The sequence below is a fragment of the Pogonomyrmex barbatus genome, unplaced genomic scaffold (genome assembly GCF_055798465.1).
Source record: "Pogonomyrmex barbatus isolate J1 unplaced genomic scaffold, ASM5579846v1 scaffold2, whole genome shotgun sequence".
Lineage (NCBI taxonomy): Eukaryota > Metazoa > Arthropoda > Insecta > Hymenoptera > Formicidae > Pogonomyrmex > Pogonomyrmex barbatus.
This window is the reverse complement of record NW_028297116.1, coordinates 4,074,780-4,096,195: the sequence shown is the minus strand read 5'-3', so window position 1 is coordinate 4,096,195 and position 21,416 is coordinate 4,074,780. Positions and strand designations below refer to the sequence as shown.

Here is a 21,416-nt window from a genome sequence, read left to right as displayed (position 1 = left end):
TCCTCACACATATTTAAAATTATCTTAAGCACGTGCTCAAGACAAGTTATACAGTCATTTCATTTGGCCGAACAAGGATTTTAAGATCAATCTAAAACTTTATTTAAGAAATTTAAGAAATCTTAAATCGAATTTTAGATATCGATCTTAAATATAAGAATTAATTATAAATACTAGCTACGTTCCAAAATTCTACTCGATGGATAGAGTAGCATTTACTTGACCAAGGCCGGTGTTCTCAGGCCGATATTCACAATCAGTTCTTATATTTAAGATCGTCTTAAGATTTAACATTTCAACCAACCAGGATAGTTGTATGAATTTATTTAAGACGATTTTAAATGTAAGAATTGACTATGAATATCGGCTCAAGTAGAACAAAAAGAATAAAGATTTCTTGATTGGATAATTAAATGCTACTCTATCCGTCGAGAATTTTGGAACATAACTTTGGGCCCGCTCTTAACTCCCGCCCTTTTAAATTCGATTCGATTCGATTTAAATCTCGAACCGGACTGATCAAATTCGAAGAAGGACGAGTATGTTGAATTGACAATTGAATATTGTCTATTTATTTATGATGATTATTAAGCTCCTTTGCAGGGTGCAATGGAATAATTTGTGTGAGTACAAAAAATGCGAAATGAAATGAGATATTCAAATATTAATAAACTATTTCTTATAAAAAAGTTTCCAACGAGCAATCGACAGGTTATTCTATTGGAATTGACCAATCGCAATTTATCCGCAAATTTAACAACAAATACGATTAGTCAATTCCAATGAAATAATCGATCGATTAAATTAACCGGAATTGATGAAAGTGGTCCTGATAGTGAGATCGGTCCTCATATTTGTCATACGATAAAATGTTTTTCGAACGTGTTGATTGGTTATAGAGCAGTGGAGTTTTCTAGAAATATTTTATCCTGCAGCCAATCAATACATCCAAAAAGACTATAGGATTGACGTATTTTGCTTATGTTTTATTTCTCTCTATTATCATTATCTCTTATTTCTTTCTATTCAATGGTTCTGGATCCGTCGTTTTGTTGACGTGATAGTTTTGAATTTGGATGTATACATTTACACCAAATAATTATTATACAGAGAGAAATTGTATTATATCAACTATTAAAACATAAAAGTACTACTTGCTAGCAATAATCTATCTATAATTTATCTATAAAGTAAAAAAAAAAAAGAAAAGAAGAGAAAGGAAGATTGATTATTATTAACGTTGTGTTTTTATAATTTAAAATTAAATAATTGTTACGCAGAGACGTAAGTCATGAGTTATTTTAGCGATCTGCATCAAATATCAGGCGAGTAATATATTTTCATTTCTAAAATAAATATTAAAGCAAATATAATTGAAGAAAATCTAATAAATTTATATTAAAAAAGTATATTTTTTACACATTTATTTGCGTAAAGTTTTGATCATGTAATTATATTATGATATTTTTTATACTTTTATTTGCAGATATTTCTAGTATTTCGACAATCCCCCCATCCAGCACATTAATCGATAGAGTCGATTTGTCACAAAGTTTAAGTTTAAACAATCATTCTAATGTTGTAAGAAGTAATCATAAGTTTGCGATAACTCAAGAAACAAGTACAGTCGAAAAAGCAATAAACTCTTTGGTATTATGTGAAGAAAATATTAGTGAGCGTATAAAAACCAATATTGTCTATCAGTGTATAAAGAAAGCATCTTTGAATCACAAAGATGTTCTGTCGAAAAGCACAGCGAACAAATTACAAACATTGCTTTTGATTTATCAATTAGACAAATATATGAATCTTCCTTCAACAACGAAACATATACCAGATGAACTAAAACTTTTGGGAATTATTGATTTACCATCATGTGATTTAAATTCTGATGAGAAATTAGAAATAAAATGTTGCATCGAGACAATGCTACGAGAAATAATACATGATACAATATTAAGGTAAGCATTTTATCATAGTAAAAGAAGAAATTTTATCAAATGTGAAATTTTGTATTAATTGATTTTTATGTTGTTAAATATGTACAAAGATTAATAAAGCCATCTTGATATCTATGTTACAAGATATGAAGCCTTAGGTGGAAATGTTAAAAAAGCATTGAAGGATAACGAATGTAACACGCGCAACAAATTCTTAAAATGTTATGATGTATCAGCAGTACAATGGAAAAATAAAAATGAAGATTTGATTTTGCAATATGAAAATAACTTGCTGAAATATATAAACTTAATTGATAAATGGAATAAGCTAAAATATGAAGATACAAGCCAAGCATATTTAGAAAAAACAGGATATTTATTACTGCAGGCACAAGTTGCCGAATTACAAGCAAAGATAACAAAGCTTTCTTGCACGATCAGAATGTTCAAAGAAACTCCAACTACTATTGATGCTTTTAAAATATTAAATCAATTAGTTGAAGAAAAATTAAAAACAATCACGGATGAAATCTACCAAAAGGAAGACTTGAAGAAATGTTATGATAATTTGAAAAATACAGAATACGATCAGATATTATCTATCTATTTACAGTTGTGCAATGCAATAAAAAAGAAAAGACACATCTTGGGTATGCTGTAAATAAATGGAAGATTTTGCGATTTGAATGATTAAAATGATGTATATTTGATTTAAAAGTTTGTATTTGTCTTATAATTATTATACTTTGATATATATTTGATTATTGATAATGAATGATAATTTTTTTATTCACTATCAGAAGTTCTATTTTCATTGTTTAAAATAATAAGTGGTACGCAGTTTTTATCTGTGAGAATTCCATGCTCAGTGAGAAACGTTTCCACATCTGATGAATAAAAATCAATTCCTAGATGATCTGTAACACGCACAAAGTTTCCTATCACTTGCCCATTTTTGTATGCTAACAACGTTGGTACACCAAACTTCTTGAACTGTTTGCTGAGGCCTGCAGTTGAACCTAAAGACATAGAATATTATGAACAAAGTATATTGTGATAAAAAATATATGTTTGTTCAAATATATATTTGAATTTTGATAAAAAGACAATTTTTCCTGAAATTTTGAAAAAATTGATATAAAAATATATGTATATATAAATTTTAAAGTGTCAAAGCCATGATTAAAATAAGATTTTGTTTTTTTGTTTGCAGTTTGAAGATTCATGAGAATGATGAAAAAATAAATATTCAAACTGCAAATAAAAAAATTTAATTATACAAATAGTAGATATTGAAATAATTTGTTGAAAATAATTTAAAATTTGTATAATTTTAAAATTAACAAACCTAGAATTTTGCAAAATTTGACATGAGGATATTCTTCTGCAAGAGATATCAGACAGCCATTCATAGTTTCACAGCCAGGTATATTATCCTCGTAAATGTGAACAATAATTATCACTGATTTATCTTCTTGATCAATGGCTTGCAGAAATTGGTCTGTATTCTCCAAATCAATAACTTTTCCAAAATGAAGCTTTTGTGTTTTTGCAAGCATTTCCTTCATTCGTTGTCTCTGATATTCCAGAAGGAATTCATCAGCAAATAAGTTTTCTAATTCTAGATCTTCATTTTGCTTTTCCTTTTCTTCATCTAAAGTACTGCGGCACGTTAAACTCAGTTTCTTGATTAACTGTAGCCTTTCTTTTTCTTGTGATTCTCGTTTTTCTGCTTCTAATTGTTTATATCGTTGCCAATCCTTTCATGAACATTTTAGATTAACATTAAATTAGTTACTAAATATCTGACAATAAAATTCAAATTTATATATGTGTATTTCATTTTGTTTCTAAATTTTGATATCTTTCCACATTCAAAATATAATTATAGCATTATATATACAATTGTTATACCTTTATAACACCTTTTGGTCCTGTGTTACTACAAGTGCCATCCCATTTTGAATATGAAGGTGCGATATATTGCACAGGTTCTTCAGTATACTTTACATCATCGCATTCTTTATCAGAATCTCCAGAATCATTTCCTTCATCTTCGCTAGAACTACTGCAATAGTAGTGCAATTTTTCTCCCAAAATTTTATCCTCCAATGTTGACATGACCTTTGAAATTCAAAATTTTGATCTTACAAAATGACAGATTAAGTGTACATACATAATATACATACAAAGTTAGTACACAAAATTTGTGATTGGTATTATAACCAAAACGATCATCCATTCTTTAACTTAATACTTGTAATTGAGAATACACAGAAATTTCACGTCAAATTTATTAAGTAATCAAACAGACTTAAAGAATTGTATTAAATAATTGATTATTTATTTTCAGAAATTTATTTTAGAGAAACGCGTGAATTCTTATTTTACATAAATTAATTTCTTATCATACATTGCACTTATTCTCAGATATTTTATAAAAGAAAAGACTCTCGCCTCTCGTATTATTAGATTAACATATTATTATTCTTACTTTTAATATTGTCAACAGTTTGCAGTAGGTTAGAAACTCATGAGTTTGATCGCTTTGACAAGTTTGACATAAGCTTGAGAGCAGCCATCCTTTTTTTCATGGGATCGGCGAAACTTTCATACATTAGCGCCCCCAAGTTCCACTTTAGCATTCTGAAATTAATTAGCCACTTCCATTCTCTGACACTACCGATAAAATCCTATTCTAGTATATCCATGCTACTTTCACAATTCGAAGATATATAATAAGATATATAATTACACATAAGATATATAAGATATACACATCTACTTACGTTCGCGTAATTTTTTCGTAGAATAAGTATTAATAATGTATTGATAATGTATTGTACGTATTAATGAACATTAATTAACGTTACTATATACATTTGCTAACAAACATTTTGCCGACAAATTCATATTCATATGTATAGAATAAAGATAATATATGATAAATATTTTCACATTTCTATAAAATTCCTCGTATTAGATTTCTTGTATATACGATTATTTTTATAATTTACGCTTACGTAGTAGCGGGAGAAAAAGTAATTCGGTATATAAAATACATTGCTTGGAAAGATGATTCGTAAATAACAATCTGCGGTTGTCGTGTGACATACAACCTGTTGAATTATTTGTTCATTCCTCGGTTAAAGATTTCGTTGTGAGAAAAGGCGATGAATTTGGGAGAAGTTTGGTGATGTAGGAGAAGGTTTGAGAGATGGTTACAGCGATGCAATAAACTCGAATAAAAAAAAAAATCATATATTTCCTTTGTCATTTCATTTATATATAACATGTTATATATAAAATATATCTCGAATTCATATAATATCTAAAAATTGCAAATTTAAAAGAACATAAAATCTTTTTGTCATTCTGAACAAGATGCGTTATAATATGTTAGACATATGTTTGAAAGAACATATGTATAACAGAAAGAAGAAGGAAGAAGGAGGAAACGAAAGAAGAAGGTATATTCGAATACATATCTTTATCATTCGCCAGCTATACCACTATAAATTGTCAATGTAGAGATATAAGAAATATCACAAAAAAAAACTTGAAAAATAAAAATGCTAATAAAAGTGCTTGCTAGAAATTTGACTATAAATTGTATATCACATATCATATTTTTAAATTTACATGATACGTGATTGTCATTTCAGAACAATCTTCTTCTTACTCCTTACTTACAATTGAAATGCGCGACTACTTTTGAGCATATTAATTATGATCGTCAGTCAATTTAATTAATTTTAAGTGTGATATACGCACTCAAACGCGACGTCGATGTAGCCTCTACCTCAAAACTCAGAGAGACTCATTTTGTCACCCTTAATCAACCTCGCTGTGACTTTTCAGGCCGAGCTCCTCCAAGTTTTCTAAACTTGATCGACGCGTTCGATGAGATCGAGACTCATCGGTCTTTTCGCCATGATACTTCTCGTGATATTCCATTCGCTCTCAGTCTTAAATGTTCAGTTTTGACTCACTTAAACCTGTCACGGAAAAGCTTGTCGAGAAAGGCTTGCGTTTCGTTTAAGTTCAATTTGTCGATCAAGGAAGTTCTTGCCACTTTATTTTTTTATCGGTATAACATGAGATTCATCTTGGTTATTTCTCGTATCCTTTTTTTTTTCAGGTTTATTTTCATCTGGCTCATGAGTGTCCTCTTCCTCTCTCTCATGTTCTTCCAACACATCTTTTTCTCTTAGATCTATTGTTGACTGTGGGAGAAAGATAGAAAGCACAATTATGTTTTCAATTATGATGATACGGAAAATATTGTACTATCAGATATTGCGAGGAAAGCAATATAATATAATAATAATATAAAAATAACAATAAAGCAATGAATTTGTACGAATTCATGAAAAAGTCACATTTGAGAAATTTTAAAGGATGTAGAAATTTAGAAATATTATTGTTTCGATATGCTGCTCGAATGTTTTTCTACGGAATATGTTGATAGATAATAAGTTGTGAATTTATTACGAATTGTAAAGTCGAGTGCAAGAAGGCTTGCTACGCTTTGAAGAAGAAGCAATCAAATCGGCTTATTTTTATTTCGTGCATTCAATGTATCCACAGGAATAATCACAAAGTGAATGAAAATACAAATGTGACGAATCTTAAAGACGATTTTAACAAATGCAAAGCAAAGCCTTTTTGCAAATCAGACCAAGCTATAAATATACATTTTTTTTTATAACAAAAAAAAGGGTTTACGAGTGGTTTGATTTCACAGGATTAGTGATGATGTATTTACCCCTAGGAGTTCCTTTTTCTCTCGTTCTTCATCTGCTGCAATGCACACAAAAATACAAATATCGATTAAATCATAACATGTAAAACAAAATATTATGAATAATGGAAATTTTGCCCTGTGCTATATAATAATGAAATTAGCCTAGATCTAACGCGAATTCTTGATGAACGTCATAATGTTTTGATTTTCTCTTATATTTTAAAGAAGGATGTATCGCGCTGGAACATGAAATTAGTACATTTCTTATTTTCTTTTTTTGGTACTGAAAATGCGGGAATTTGTTTAACATTTATCAGGAATTGTAAAATTATAAAAAGTGCTACTGGAAATAATATTTGTTGTTTTTTTAAAAATTAATAAAACTTCACAGACACATATTGATAGTGATTTGTTTCAAATATTTTATAGGAAAGAAATTCGAAAGAATTTGGACTTATTATTGAATTTATATCAGAAACCGAAAGATTGAAACAAAATATATCCTATTTTATAGCATCAACTGTTTCTATATTTTCTGTTATAAATGAAAACAAATTGGAATCTTACCTTTTTTATTATTTATTAGGTCTCTGCTTTCCATATTTGGCAGTGGTTTGTATTCTTTGGCATTAGACACATAAATACCATTCGACTTTTTGTCAATGTCCATTACGTTTTTTAGACCAATCGCTTTTACGTCGATCGTGGTTAATGAAGATTCCATATATTGTTGCGGATGCCTCCGTTGTGAATCGAAAACGGTACTCATAACCGTTCTCGAAGCCGCGTCGCGACGTCGTTGACGATTCTTCTTCTTGCTTCGCCATATCTTGTAAACATACCCGATTATTGCTGCAACTACAAAGATGCAGCATAGGACTATAAAAATATACATTCCGATACCCTGTTGCTCTTGCGGTGATCTTGTAGTGGTTAAATATCGTTTGTCCAGGGTCCTTTCTGGTGGAGCTTCGACCCATGCTTTATTGTGACCCTTTAAAGAGATACTTTGTGACTCGAGATATCATTTTTTTGCGTCGAATAAACATTTGTTTATGATATTGTTAGGTTATTGGTGTAAATATTAAGGAAAATTTTGTTATAGATTCAAAGTTTTTGCTTGATTGTAAAAACATAATAATTACATATCTTAAATACATAATCGAAAAAAGTTACGTAACAATCTTTGCATTTAGTTAACGATTACGAACTATTTCAAAACGTAATGTAAATTTACTGCATTATTTATATCTTCATATAACAAGAAGAGATAATAGATTGAGATAATAATAAAATAATATGACATAACGGATATCTGTGTTTAATTTTCGAGTTTCTTACCATGCTAAAGTTCGGTTCCAGGTGTAACACCGAACATTGCATGTTTCTAATGCCGGCGGGTATCGTTGCCCGCACAGTGTTATTACCCTGCTTCATAAAGGACATATATTCCTCTAGTGGTTTTATACTCGCACCCCCATTGATTGATATCGCGACATCTAAAAGAAAAGTATAATTTAATTATTTTTTTATTTTGTATTACTGATTATGCTTGTTTTGTCTTAAAAACAGAAGATATATAATAAGATTCAAAATGTCGTTTTTCAATTAGAGAGATCGGACAAGAAACTCACTACTAAGGCATCCAGTGTATCCTTTGTAAGCGATAAATCGCGGATCAGTCGTATTCAATCCACCAAGTTGTATTTCTGTGGCACCTAGAGTTTTGTCCTCGTCTAGAATCGATATCCCTGGAATTGGCAGCAATTGAACAGGTTCGCGGTCAATCTGGGATTGTATAATTAAAATTATGAGTTACAGTTTATAATACGCAAAAATTCTCTAAAACAAAAAAAAAAGTTCTCTAAAACAAAAAAAAAGTAAAAACTAACTAAGAGAGTGGTTATATTGTTGTTGCGATTATAGTAGATGCTATGACGTGCATCGTTTAGGAAATTCCGATCGTTCAGGCGCACTCCAATCACCGAACCATTCCTGTTTTCTTCAAAGATGAGCTGCCCTTCAGACGTTAAGGCCACCAATAAGTAGTAGCTCCTTCTGGAAAAAAGTTTTTCGAAAGACGTCCAGGATTTCAAGCATCGGTGAATGGTGTAGAAATTTTTGAGTATTATGTAGGTACTAAGAAAAAATTAAAATCAATGTTTTACTTGTTATCAGTTTGTACCAGCAGCAATGCAGTAGTTCGCTGTCGTAATTCGTTCGTTGAGAATGCCAGTTGTACTTTCACCTGATTCACTTCGCCCTCGAGTTTGAATTCACGCTGAAGGGCGCTTTCTCCGCTAAAGTCGGCACCTTTTTCTGTGGAAAAAATTTTTAGAAATACTACAACTCTGTATTGATTTGATGGTTTCTTTGTAAAATAAGCACTTTATCTCACAAAACGTTATTTTAATGGCTTTTTGATTTTTCTATCTTTAAAAAAACATAAAAATTAAATTTATATTAAATTTATTTATATTTAAATTTATTTTAGATTGTAATTTTGATTCTGCGAATCTTTTTTTGTTGCAACCTTTAGATTTTATTCTTTAGGAATACTTTTTGAAAATGTCGACCTCTCGCAGTAGCATCTTCCTGTTTATTTTCAACTTGAAAAATATATTACTTAAAGCGACAAGTAAACTCACCATTAGCACAATGTTCGCCAAAATAGGATGTGAATTCACAATTGCAAGAAGATTTCTGCCTATGGAAATCTTCTGTGCAAATTCCTGAATTTTTGCAAGGCATTGCATCACATTTCATTTGACAATTCGGCAAAACACCTTCATGATTTGTTTCGCTGGCTAAATTCGGTAGATCGACAAGGTATTTGCCGATCATAAGTCCTCGCAAGCAGCCAACGTAACCTTGAATTAAAGCGCCTTCTTTTCCGATTCTGAGAAGATTGTCAGAATCAAATCCCCCTAAATTTACCTAAATAAATATGTCCATGAATTTATATTTTGTTTTCATATTCACTTATTATGCATTAGAAATAGCCAAAGAAGTCATTTTTCATATGATAATTATGTATTTTATAATATTCTAAAGATTAAAAGAAATCATAATATTTAAGTTGTTTCTTTTAGATCTTTAAATACTCTTGTGTTATTTGATAGCTTAATATTAGATTAATATGAAACAAAAGATTAATATTTATTCAAAGCATTACCTGAAAATAATCGGTGGGAGGTGTAGGCGGCCGTTGCGGTGTTAGAACTTCTTTCTCCGGATTCGTCCAAGGCTTATTTGAATATGTATCTAGAAGTACTGGTGTCGCGTTCAATGTGACGTTATATTCATTCACATACAACGTAGTCCAATTCTCGCCTCGTATTATAGCGATTTGTACAGAGATTCCAGTGTTAATATCTGAAAACGCGAAATATTCCTTCTTATAACTTCTAATATGCATGTCGCATATTCACTTATTGTGTATGTTGCATATTACATTAGGAGGCATATGAGGATGAGATAAATATTTTAACCTACTTGGATTTTCCACAGTGATATTTTTTATCTCGTTGTCAATGTTGAAAAGGTACACAATGTTGGTACCGTTTGAGATGTAGAGCTGTACAAAATTATTCAGGTGATCATTTGCATAAAGTATCAGAGAGTAAGTGTCATAAGTCCTTAAATTAATTAAAATATTTTCCAGTAACATTTTTCTCATCTGCAAGTACTCTTCATTGTCGTTCAATCCATAATAAGTCTTGTTCAAGAACGCTCCGGGTAAAGTAAACATCAGAGCTTTGTTATTGATATCTAAATTTAGAAATATTATTTTAGTATCGTCTTCAAATTAAATAATTTATTTTTGGTCTTAAATTAATATTTAAAGAAATAAATTATTTTTTAAAAGTTCTCTCCTATCTCACAGATAGCGAATATATCTCATATGCAAGGTGAATATATCTCTAAAGTCTGACCGAGATCTTATATCTTGGAAACGGCTTTATGGAAAAATGTTTCAGACTAAAGTTGTAAGATATTAAGTTGATGTAAAGAAAATACATAGATATTTTTTAAAAAGAATATGTCGTTATATATGCAAATCTCCATTTTTTTAAACAGCAATTATGTGTTTACACCAATTGATTCACCTCATGATTCGGCGTATAAAAATATTAAGCTATTGCTTAGTATTAAGCTATATTAAAAATAAATAGCTTACGAAGTATTTTATATTTTATATTTTACCAAATTGTATATTAAATTCAAATCTCATAACTCAAAAAGTACTTAATAAAACAATACTTTATGATCGTATTTTGAAAATCTCTCGAGATAAACTACAAGAATATCCAATAAAAAATGATGGTGGTCCAGTTTAAGAAAGCATCGAATTATATTGACCTTTCCTTAAGGAGATCACTCGAGATCAAGTTCATATTTTCATCATATGTCTCCTACAACTTTTCTCTGAAATATTTTTATCTAAAGCCGTTTTCGAGATATAGAGCATGGGGCAAATTTTAGAGACATGTTGTATATTAATAATCCTACACATATTGAACATACATTCTTGAAAAATATGAATCTAAGATAATATTTGGAAATAACATCTTAAATTATATAAAATTATTTACTTGTCTCGCAATGAGCACCTAAATGCGCCCATTGATTTTCGCATAAGCACTTGTAATTGTTCCCCAGCTCGACGCATCTGGCGCCGTTCTGGCACTTGGCCGATTGACACAAAGGCTTGCAATTTTTAACGATTTCCGCCAAGTGTCTCGACGTATAACCATGGATGTTTAATATCTCTCCATTAACAATAAGACCTCGAAAACAACCAATAAGTCCTTGTTGAATGGAAAAAGTCTTTAAGTGCTCTCTAAAAGCCAAAGAGTAATTCGAATAAACCATTAATCATACGAGATCAAATATGAATATTATTATTATTCATCATAAAATATAAATTTGCTGTAACAATTAATTATCAATTTGTACAAAGTTACTCACGCCTTAGCACCTCCGATAAACATGGATCCTTCGAAAGGCCCAAACTTTTCTTCCGGAACCAAATCTACCATCCGAAAGTCGCCGTTGATTTTGAATCTTATTTGAAAATCATTGTAGTCAATCCAAATCTTTTGCCACTCGCCATCGTTCAGTTTTCGTCGACTTTCTATTTGTAATTCGCGATTGGTACCAGAATTCAAAGTGAAATTGAAGGTCAATCGATATTCCGATGTTAACGCGATCATGAACGAAGGATAGTTATCGCGAATCGGCGGTTGATAGAGAAGAATAGCTTTCTCGTCCGTCGTTCGAAAACTGAAGGCTATATCACCTTTCCTCCAACCAGGCACTTCGATATACGATTGTGACGTCGTGAATTTTACCACGTATTTCTGTGTATCTAGAAGTCATTAGTAATTAATCTTGCAAATTTGTTCTTTTCAATTTTCAACTTTCTGTATGACAATATTTACGATAAATAATTGCTTTAAAAATGTTACATTTTCGTTGTTTAACCCTTAGAAGAGAAATTAAGATATATCGCTTCTATCCATAAATACGTAAATACTTACTTCTTTCAATGCATTCCAATGGTCCTAAGGTGATGCGTCCCCGAGCATCTTTCACGAGATCTCTCTGTTGCAAGAACTCCATCCCGATGATGACCAAGGAATCAGTTGTCTTGTAGTATCCCTTATCTGATAACCATTTTCCGTCGGACACGTCGCAATTACAGTTCAAATTGGAGTTTACGCATGTTCTGTTCACTAAGTAAAATTAATAAATAACATTCTTCGACAACAAAGACAACAATTAGATCAAATGCAAATGCAGATTTTTTTTTAAAATCATTTACGTCACATTAGAAATATATTCAAGAAAGAACTTACTACCACAAGGACAAAACCCGCGTTTGACATTTCCGATGTAATCGACAGTAGTGCCTTTGGAGTCCAAGAACCACGTAGCATTGCGCAGTTCCAAGGGTGCCTTGTAACAATCGTATTTTATATATTGGCGACAATAAAGTGAAGTCGAGATCAGCTTCTGAAGCATTTCGACGGTAAACTGTCTATACTTGACATTGAAGGAAAAGTCATTCTCAGTGCTGGATCTGACGTCCATTTGAGAGGGTAAATTATGCTCGATAATTATTTTAGTCGAATCTTCCATCGATTGAAATTCGCATTTTACTAACGCAGGCGGAAATCGACCGTTCCCATCAATGTCAATTTTATAAACATCATCTTGCGTATATCCCAAAAGAGCCAATTCTTCACAGGTCTTTCGGTATTGTGCTAGAAAGATAGTGTTAACAATTAGATTTAAATAGTAGAGATAAAAATAATAAAATTATATTATTTTAATAATATTATATATTATATTATATTAATTTTTTCATCGTTGCGTAATATTTAGAATCATTAAATAATATCATTATTAAAATAATAAGAAAATTATTTGTGTAAATGACCTACCTACTTTTATACAAAGATACAAAAAAACTTCTTAATGTATACTATTAACGTATACTATTTTAAACTACTTTTATTTAACATTTTAAATTAGTTTATAAAATATATCATGACCAATCCAAAGCTATATAATTAACAAAATTGGTTAACATTAAAAAGATTGGTCTACTAATAATAATTTGATCTTAAAGAAAGTTTTTATAGAAGTTACAATCTTTATTTGTAGTTTCGTATACTGAATCTATTATTGAATTATTATCAATTACTCATCATGACTTCTCTTACCAAAGTGACAGTTTTTCCCGATATATCCAGTGTTTCTGCAATCGCATGTGATTCTGTCTTCCTCGACTGTGCATCTACCACCGTGTTCGCATATATTTGGTCTTTTGCACGGATCCACAAACTGACAGTCGTCTAAAGAAACTTCTCCGACTATTCTCTCAGTATGAATCACGTATCTAGGTTCGATTCTTTGACCATTTACTTTTATCTCACGCATACATCCTACTAAACCTATATTGTTGACAGAATAAGAATATCTTCCCCTTATCATGTTTACATTAAATTTTTCATATTTCAATTAAATATCAAGTTCACTTACCCGCATCACTTTTGCCGCTTCCTATGATAACTTTATCACCCAGTTCGAATGTCATAGCGAAGAGCTTGCTCTGCTTATTCTTATAATCGAGGAGAATATCGAGTTGGCCCTTTGTGTAGTTCAATTCGACCGTGTGCCAAGAGGTGTTGTATAACGAAAATTTTATTGAAGTTATCGTGCTATTTTCCGTTATATCTGGTACCAATTGAAAACGTATTTCATCATTCACTTGACGTAACTATAAGCATATACAATTAAAATTATTAGAAATCGAGAATGTGAAAGAGATAAGAAAAATATATAGATCAATATTGTAACTATACCTCCCAGTAACCAACACCGCGACTGCTCTTTATATCTCCTGAAGCGATGATCGCGGTCGGCTTTGAGCTTTTAAACTCAAAGTTTAATTTCAATGAATCGGTTCGTTCGATCGGCCACCAGATATGACTTCCTGCAAAAGGATATGTGATCGGAATGGCTTCGACGTCGTTTTCGTAATATTCTGGCTCTAACACGCCAATATAGTGCACCATCGGATTGGAATGCTTTAATTCGTATATAATTGATTTATCGTTGAAAAACACATATTTTAAGGAACCTGAAAAAATATAAAATTATATCAATTAAGAAAATTAGAAGTTATCAATTAAATTTTTTTTTAGTAATTTTTTTGTAATTAATATCAGATATTAATAGTTTCATCGAACCTGCGAAATTATTGTGCGACAGAAGACCCTTCTTTTTGTGGAGCTCTGGACCACCACCGATGTATATTTCCGGATCAAAAATCATATTCCAATTTTTACCCGGTATTTTTAGTACCTTCACAACATTGTTCAAGCTGATGAAAACAGAAGATTCATTATGGAAGATGGTCAAATTATTCCAATTGTTAGATGTGACATAATTGCCTAATGTAGTGGAAATTTTCGAATAGTGCCCGAAATCGAGTTCAACATGGATTGATTCGTTTATAATGGAAGCCGCGATGTATTGCAGAGTGCTGTTGATTTCACCAGAAGCATAAAACAAGGCGGAATCATCCCATTTTGTCTAAAATTTATAAGCCTTTATTATAGAAGAAATAACTAAAGAAATAAAAAAAGAAATAAAAAATAAGAAAAAAAATAAAACTTTTAGCTGATACTGTAGCATAATATTTAATGAAATTTGATATTCTTATCTTTTCTTAGTGGGGAAAATATTCAATGAAAATAATTGCATATTCAACATAAATAGTAATAAATTTCATTATATTCTCACAATGATTTTTTGCGAGTTTATATCAATTTGAAAAGCGGAATTCGATACTCTCTCGGAGTTTTACTGTGGTGAATTTTTTGTCATAGAGATGGGGCGATAAGTAAAAGCAGCTGTTCGTGAAGATACAAAATGCGCGCCTCTCGCACCCCCAAAAAAGAGATATGACGTTTTACTCTAATGACTCAATGAGCCCGCGACAAGAGAAAGAAGCATGATTCTCATTACAATAAGCGCCTATGGTCAAATACCTTAAAAGAGAGGCTGATCCTGTTGACAGACGAATGAACGCGATCCTTCCAATCGTACACGTGGAAAGACACATATGAGGAACCTCTCAATGTCAGTATCGTCGCAGCTGAAAAATGATGTTACATCTTAAACTCCATTAGTCCCGTATTGGAATAATATCTAAACCCTTTTAAATATGCATAAAAGCCCTATGTCTTCATCGACGAATAAATATAATCTATACAGGATATCCATTATTTCTATATTCTATAATCGGACATTTTCTTAGATAACAGCTAAGAATCTCAGATTGAATCTTAGTAGAAATAATCAATTATTTGATCAATTGGTATATAATATATTCTAGTTAAAAATAGTTTTATTAAATTCAACTACTTTACGTACCGTACACGCAACGTTCACCCTCGTAATTCGTTCCGAAGCAATCACATGTCAAACTGTTATAATGATTCACACATTGATCGGGGACGAAGCATAAGTTTTCTCGTGTTTTGCATCTAAATTGATGTTTACAATTATCGAATTATACTTTATACACCTTCTTTTCTTTTCTTTCTCAAGAAAAATGCTTACTTATCGATACATCCTTTCTTCACACTTTCGTGTTTGTTCACAATTAGTGGTTGAATGGGTAGCAAATCATTGGCAGATTCTCCAGCCTTCAACACTATATCTCTGATACAACCAACGAAGGATTCTGGTATATATTTTATTCCATATAATCGTTCTTCGGAATTCAGTCCTAAAAGTAAAATGGAAATAAAAACATGAAGAAATTTTTATATAAAGAAAAAGATTTTGCTCACCTCCGACGAAAACGACTGAAGTTAGTACTTCGGATACTCCATAATTAACGTAACGTTCTGAAACATTTAGAGTAGTCTCGGCTTCCTTTTCGTCGACTCTAGCGATTAATTTTGCTCCGTTTACGTCGATTTGTACAAAAACGCTACGCCACTCGTCCCTATTGAGCCCTTGGCCTACTGTCAAGCTGGTTGACTCTTCGCCAAACAGATGAATAACTTTCAACTGACCACTTTCTACTATCACATAAAGAGCGAAGTCCTTCGGACGATCTTTAACGCTGTGATAAATTAGTAAGCCATGCGGAAGCTTGGTGCGAAACTTGAAGGATAGTGAACGACTTAATCTGTTAAGATACATTAAATAATAAAATATACAAAATAACATATCTAGTTTCTCTATGTTATTAAAATAATAATATAAAATTATTATTATTACATGTGAGATATTAACTAAATTAATGCAATTTAATAACATGTATGTAATATATTTTGTTTCGTAAATTGGAAGATTCAATGTAAAGAGATCTTAATAGATAATTTAAATTGCCATGTATCACCTTAGATGGAAGATTTTGACGCCAGGGCCATTGAGTTGGATGAAGGCGTTGCTTTGTGTGAACGTAAATGTTTCGCGGTCGGATTCCATGAAAGTTGATTCCTTTGAAAAATACACGATAGAAATAATTTTCCATTTAAAACGTTTGCGTAAAATGTGATATATTTTTGTATAAATGACGATAATTTTACCTTTCCTGGTAAATGCTTCGATATTTGTGCTTTTGTTGATTTCGGAAGTGTAAAGGTCGGCCGTGTATTAGTTGTTGAGGTGGTGTTTATGACAAAGGCGCTGTCCTTTGTTACAAGAAAAGGCGGTATATCTAAAAGTAAGCAATAAGTTCGATAATTCTGCTATCATTAAATATTGTCTATTGTCGAAGTTTTCTACATTAAAAATTTTCGTATGTTTTCAATCTATTTCAACCAACAAATAGACATGTTTAGTAATTTAGTAATTTAAAAAGATTTATATATTCAGAATATTTCCCATTTATTTTTTTAACTTTGGTTTAATTGTTCAGTTATTTTTACTATTTTATTATGCTATTACTTATCTTTTTAATTTAAATATGTTTAATTAATTAATTAATTAATTGAGTCTTTTACACTTTTTCTTGCACTTAATTAATAATTAATAAATTTCATTGTAATAAATTTTTGTAAAAGTTTCTTACAATCAGCACCACCGCAATAATACAGGCACTCCGCTTCTGAGTTAAACCGATTCTCATTTCCTAAACAGCCACCATAAGAAAAAGTTTGGCATTTTCCTTCAGTCTTATTGAAAGTCCACTTGTGAACATATTGCTTGCAAGGTCCTGATTTTGTCCTGACAAGGCATTTGTCGGATAGAATTCGTTGGATTGTAGTAAATTCTTTCGTTTCTTCGATTATATCCGTTTTTGGCAAATCTATCTGATTCGTTGGCATCTTTGCAACTATGTTGAGCAAAACAAAGATCTCGAGGATTTTGTTGTAACGGTGTATCATCGTTCTTCGTCCGCTGAAAGAGGAATCCAATTTTAAAAAAAATCAAAATAAAAGAATAAAAGTTTTGCAAATAAATACAATATATTAATATATCGATACGATAGCACGTGCGCTTCTCACACGTTTTGTTTAATTATCAAATTGCATTTTTTAATGACACGCACTGATATGGACGCGCATACCCCCCCCCCACACACACACACACACGCGCGCTATTATTTTTATTTTACACAAATATGTAGCAATTAGTAAGTAGATAAATATATGATACTTTATTATTATTTTTTTTATTTTTTATTATTATTTATTAGTATATATTTATTAATATTAATATTAATAGTATTTATATATTAATAGTATTTATTTTTATTATTTTTATTAGTATATAATATTACTTTATAATAAGATGAAGACATTCATTTCATCAACTATATTCTGTTATGAAAAGAAATTGGTTTAGAGAGTACAAAACAATCGATTTTCTGTAAAAATTCTTAATCAATAATGGCACTATCTGAAAATATTCTCTTAAAATTTTATATCCCGATAATACTTTTCGGGTTACAGCTTCGAAAATGATCACGTGTCAGCCCAAGAGTCTCGTCCTTTCAGGTTTTCCAAGACAGAATTAATTAATGGCTCGGAAAATCTTTTGTATTAGGTTAATGAGTCAGCACGTTTTTGTGAATGCATATTTGGATATGTTCTAGAAAATTCGGTAGACTTGCACTGATGCAGGTCAATGAACTGCATTGCTACCCTAGTATAATGCTAGTACAGTACGATCTTCGGATAAACTCGATTAGTCATATTGCAGATTTGACAAGGATGATATTGAAGATATAGAATAGCACAGAATTGGTGTGGCTTGGTGTAAAAATCACAAGAAATATTATTCGTGCACTAAAATTTTGTTTTAACCATTGCACGTTTTCTCGATTTTAATTATATTATATACATACATGATCTTATTATATTAATTATTGGTAATAATTTTTGTTATAAGCAGGGTTGGTTAAGCAAAGTTTTTAAAAATAACCGTCGTTACCGAGATCACAAAATAACTAGTTATCACTATTGATTCTTAATTCTGAATAACTCTTAATAACTCATTATCGTTATCCAAAAAAGAATGATTAGATACTTTTTCCGTTAGAGACTTTTTTAATATTAAAATGAGATCAGACTAAATAAAAATCAAATTTTTCTTATATTTTTGGTTAAACTATCGGTGTAGAAATAATAAAACTTTTCTTAAATTCTTAAATTTGATTAAAGATTAAAAAATTCAAGAAGATTTAAAAAATTTTAAAATACTCACAATGCAAATACAAAAGATGTAGTTTTCTTTTTTTATGATTTCTGAGAACTTCTTAGAACTGCTAATACTTAGCATTGCAAATCACATCGATTGACTGTGTGGCACTGAAAAAGTTTGCACTTAGTGCACATTGGTGCAAAAATTTGAAAGGATAGATTTTAAAAATCGATATGTCTTTTTTATCGAATTGATTTTCAGAAACGAGGCACCAAGTTACCGAGGATCGATTTCAAGGATCGATTTCAGGAATCGCAAAAAGGATCGATTTTCAAGAATCGCAATAATTAGACAAATAATGAGAAAAAACGCTCGCCAGTACCGCCAGTACCGTAAAGAATAAACGATAAACGATAATCTAACAAAATATATGTTTTTAAAGCAACAAGAAAATCATAGACAGTTGATTATAAGTGGATTTATCTAATTATTGCGATAAATATTAAATTTTATTACCATATGTTTTAATGATCAAATAACGTGGTTGCGACACTTGCACTGTAACACTCGAAAGTGAGCGATTTAGATTCGATTTCTGGCTGGAGTGATGTTTTTTATGATAAGGGCCTTAGTACATAAAAAACTTAAGCAGTATGAAAATCAACGTTATGAATTTGCTACTTCATATGTTATTGCCTTACGTTCTCGACTGTGACTGGTTGATTCGCTTACTGCTTAAGTTTAATTGCTTAAGTTTTTTTATGCGCCACGACTCTAAGAATTTCATTGAGTGGGGAATTAATTAATTTCAAATTTAATTATCTATATAAGAACGGGGTAGTTCACGAACAGCTTTGAGTTACGTTGCAAGTTCGATAATTTAACGACAGGTGATTCACGATATAAGCATTTGCGTTGAAATATATTAATTCAACGAAGAAAAATTATTCGATATTAAGACTCTGTCCATCGATTAATCATCATCGATTAGTCATCTATGATTCGATTGTTTTGAAAAAAATTTGTTTTTTTTTTTTGGTAATCGAGACCCGAATGTTTTTCCAGTATATTCACATTACTCCATATATATATATATATATATTAGATAAAAAATTTGTTGCGATTCCCCTGGCGTTTTGCGCTAAAAATTATGATTTCAAAACAATTTTTTATATTCTTAAAGATTAAAAAAATATTAATTTGCTGAGAATTGAGATTGTAACATGATTATGTAATTATGTAACATTTCAAAACAAAATTCCAACAATTACCAATCTTGCATCAATTACGAATTTTTAGGAACTGATCAATTTGCATAGAAGCTGTCCGCCGTTGATTTTAGTCAATAGTCTTCTTTTCTTTACACGTGCAATTTAAATTTTCTTACATTTACTATTTTTTATTCAATATAATTTAATATTAAAGAAATATAATAACAGATTAAATATGAAAGTTATAATAGCATAATTAAAATATATCTTAAGTAAATATAGAACAATAAGTTATAATAAAATAAAATTTGATAAAACTTAAGCAAAGTTAAATTAACTTAACCAAAATTTAATAAAAGAGAAAATAATATAATAATAAAATATTTTTTGCTGTTCTTATATTTCCTCCATGCGCAGAACCTGAGAAGATGTAATGGAAAAATATTATTACCTTGTAATATTTAATTTTGTTGCAGACGTCGAAACGTTTATGTTGAGATAGCGAAACAATGGCGCAGAGCCTTGACACTTTGTTTATGGCTGCGTTCCGATATTCACTGCCAGTATACTGAAAATCTGTAACATACGTGACCTGAACTATATATTTTCGGTACTGACAATGAATATTAGAAGCCTATATTGGGTATTGTGGACGCGCGCGCAGCGCGCTATCATTTAGGCCTCTGACTCTCACATGAAACAGGTAATTGTATCGCTTCGCTTATCTTCATTTTTTCGAAATTCTGAAGAGTTCTAAAACGTCGATGTATATCTTATGGTTTAGACCATCATTAAAGAAAATTCCTTAAGAAAATGCAGCTTTTTCGCCACGTCAAGACAATATCCGTTGGACGGATTATCGTTTGCAAAGATCATGAATTATCATTATGCTTCAAGAAAAAAAAAAATAAGCGCTGATCAATTAATCGTGCAGTATTAAAAGGCTTCATCGATGTCTTCGTTTTTAAATCGATACTTAGTTTAACCTGATAATACTTGGTTGTAATTTACATCGAGCACTTGTATGTTCAGATTTCAATGCTTCAAACAGATAATTTCTATTTGTTGCAATACAAAATGCAACACTTACATTTTTTTGGCGACATTCAACATTAAATTTATGTAAAATTATCTAGAGGATAGAATGTCTGGAATTTATTCTCCAGATCTCTTACGGAGAAATCTATCGGGATTGAAAAAATTTCTCGGATTCTCAATAAATTCCTTTTAAATAATAAAAATATGTTAATATAAATCATATCATACGAAATATTAAAAAAATTGAAAAATGAAAATGGTGTACTTGCTAAAAATTTGATTATGGTATGTCATTTTAAAATT

The 21,416-nt window shown here is 30.6% G+C and overlaps 3 protein-coding genes and 1 long non-coding RNA gene across 4 annotated transcripts; 2 read left to right on the top strand and 2 right to left on the bottom strand.

Annotated features, from left to right (window-relative positions):
• Positions 1-407: 407 nt before the first annotated feature.
• On the top strand, positions 408-2,873 carry LOC105422426 (uncharacterized). Its single transcript, XM_011631785.3, has 3 exons — positions 408-1,325; positions 1,487-1,961; positions 2,085-2,873. Exons 1-3 carry the CDS (start codon positions 1,292-1,294, stop codon positions 2,599-2,601), a joined length of 1,026 nt encoding a protein of 341 aa, XP_011630087.2. The 5' UTR covers positions 408-1,291; the 3' UTR covers positions 2,602-2,873.
• On the bottom strand, positions 2,622-4,593 carry LOC105422425 (phosducin-like protein 1). The gene is made up of 4 exons (XM_011631784.3): positions 4,435-4,593; positions 3,855-4,064; positions 3,289-3,700; positions 2,622-2,959 (listed from the first exon to the last, which is right to left on the bottom strand). The coding sequence occupies exons 2-4, from the start codon at positions 4,059-4,061 to the stop codon at positions 2,727-2,729; spliced, it is 852 nt and encodes a 283-aa protein (XP_011630086.2). The 5' UTR covers positions 4,062-4,064; positions 4,435-4,593; the 3' UTR covers positions 2,622-2,726.
• Positions 4,594-5,186: 593 nt separating this feature from the next.
• On the bottom strand, positions 5,187-17,630 carry LOC105422428 (axotactin-like). The gene is made up of 25 exons (XM_089075799.1): positions 17,291-17,630; positions 16,806-16,936; positions 16,616-16,716; positions 16,059-16,402; positions 15,826-15,994; positions 15,637-15,749; positions 15,252-15,358; positions 14,448-14,793; positions 14,061-14,338; positions 13,738-13,975; positions 13,419-13,649; positions 12,549-12,956; positions 12,231-12,425; positions 11,659-12,058; positions 11,283-11,530; positions 10,183-10,458; positions 9,863-10,062; positions 9,336-9,624; positions 8,856-9,006; positions 8,580-8,745; positions 8,322-8,475; positions 8,029-8,186; positions 7,255-7,681; positions 6,669-6,740; positions 5,187-6,166 (listed from the first exon to the last, which is right to left on the bottom strand). The coding sequence occupies exons 1-24, from the start codon at positions 17,604-17,606 to the stop codon at positions 6,682-6,684; spliced, it is 5,505 nt and encodes a 1,834-aa protein (XP_088931925.1). The 5' UTR covers positions 17,607-17,630; the 3' UTR covers positions 5,187-6,166; positions 6,669-6,681.
• A 694-nt stretch (positions 17,631-18,324) lies between these two features.
• On the top strand, positions 18,325-20,986 carry LOC105422429 (uncharacterized). Its single transcript, XR_967253.2, has 2 exons — positions 18,325-20,778; positions 20,860-20,986. It is a non-coding gene; the product is annotated as an uncharacterized LOC105422429 (long non-coding RNA).
• Positions 20,987-21,416: the final 430 nt, after the last annotated feature.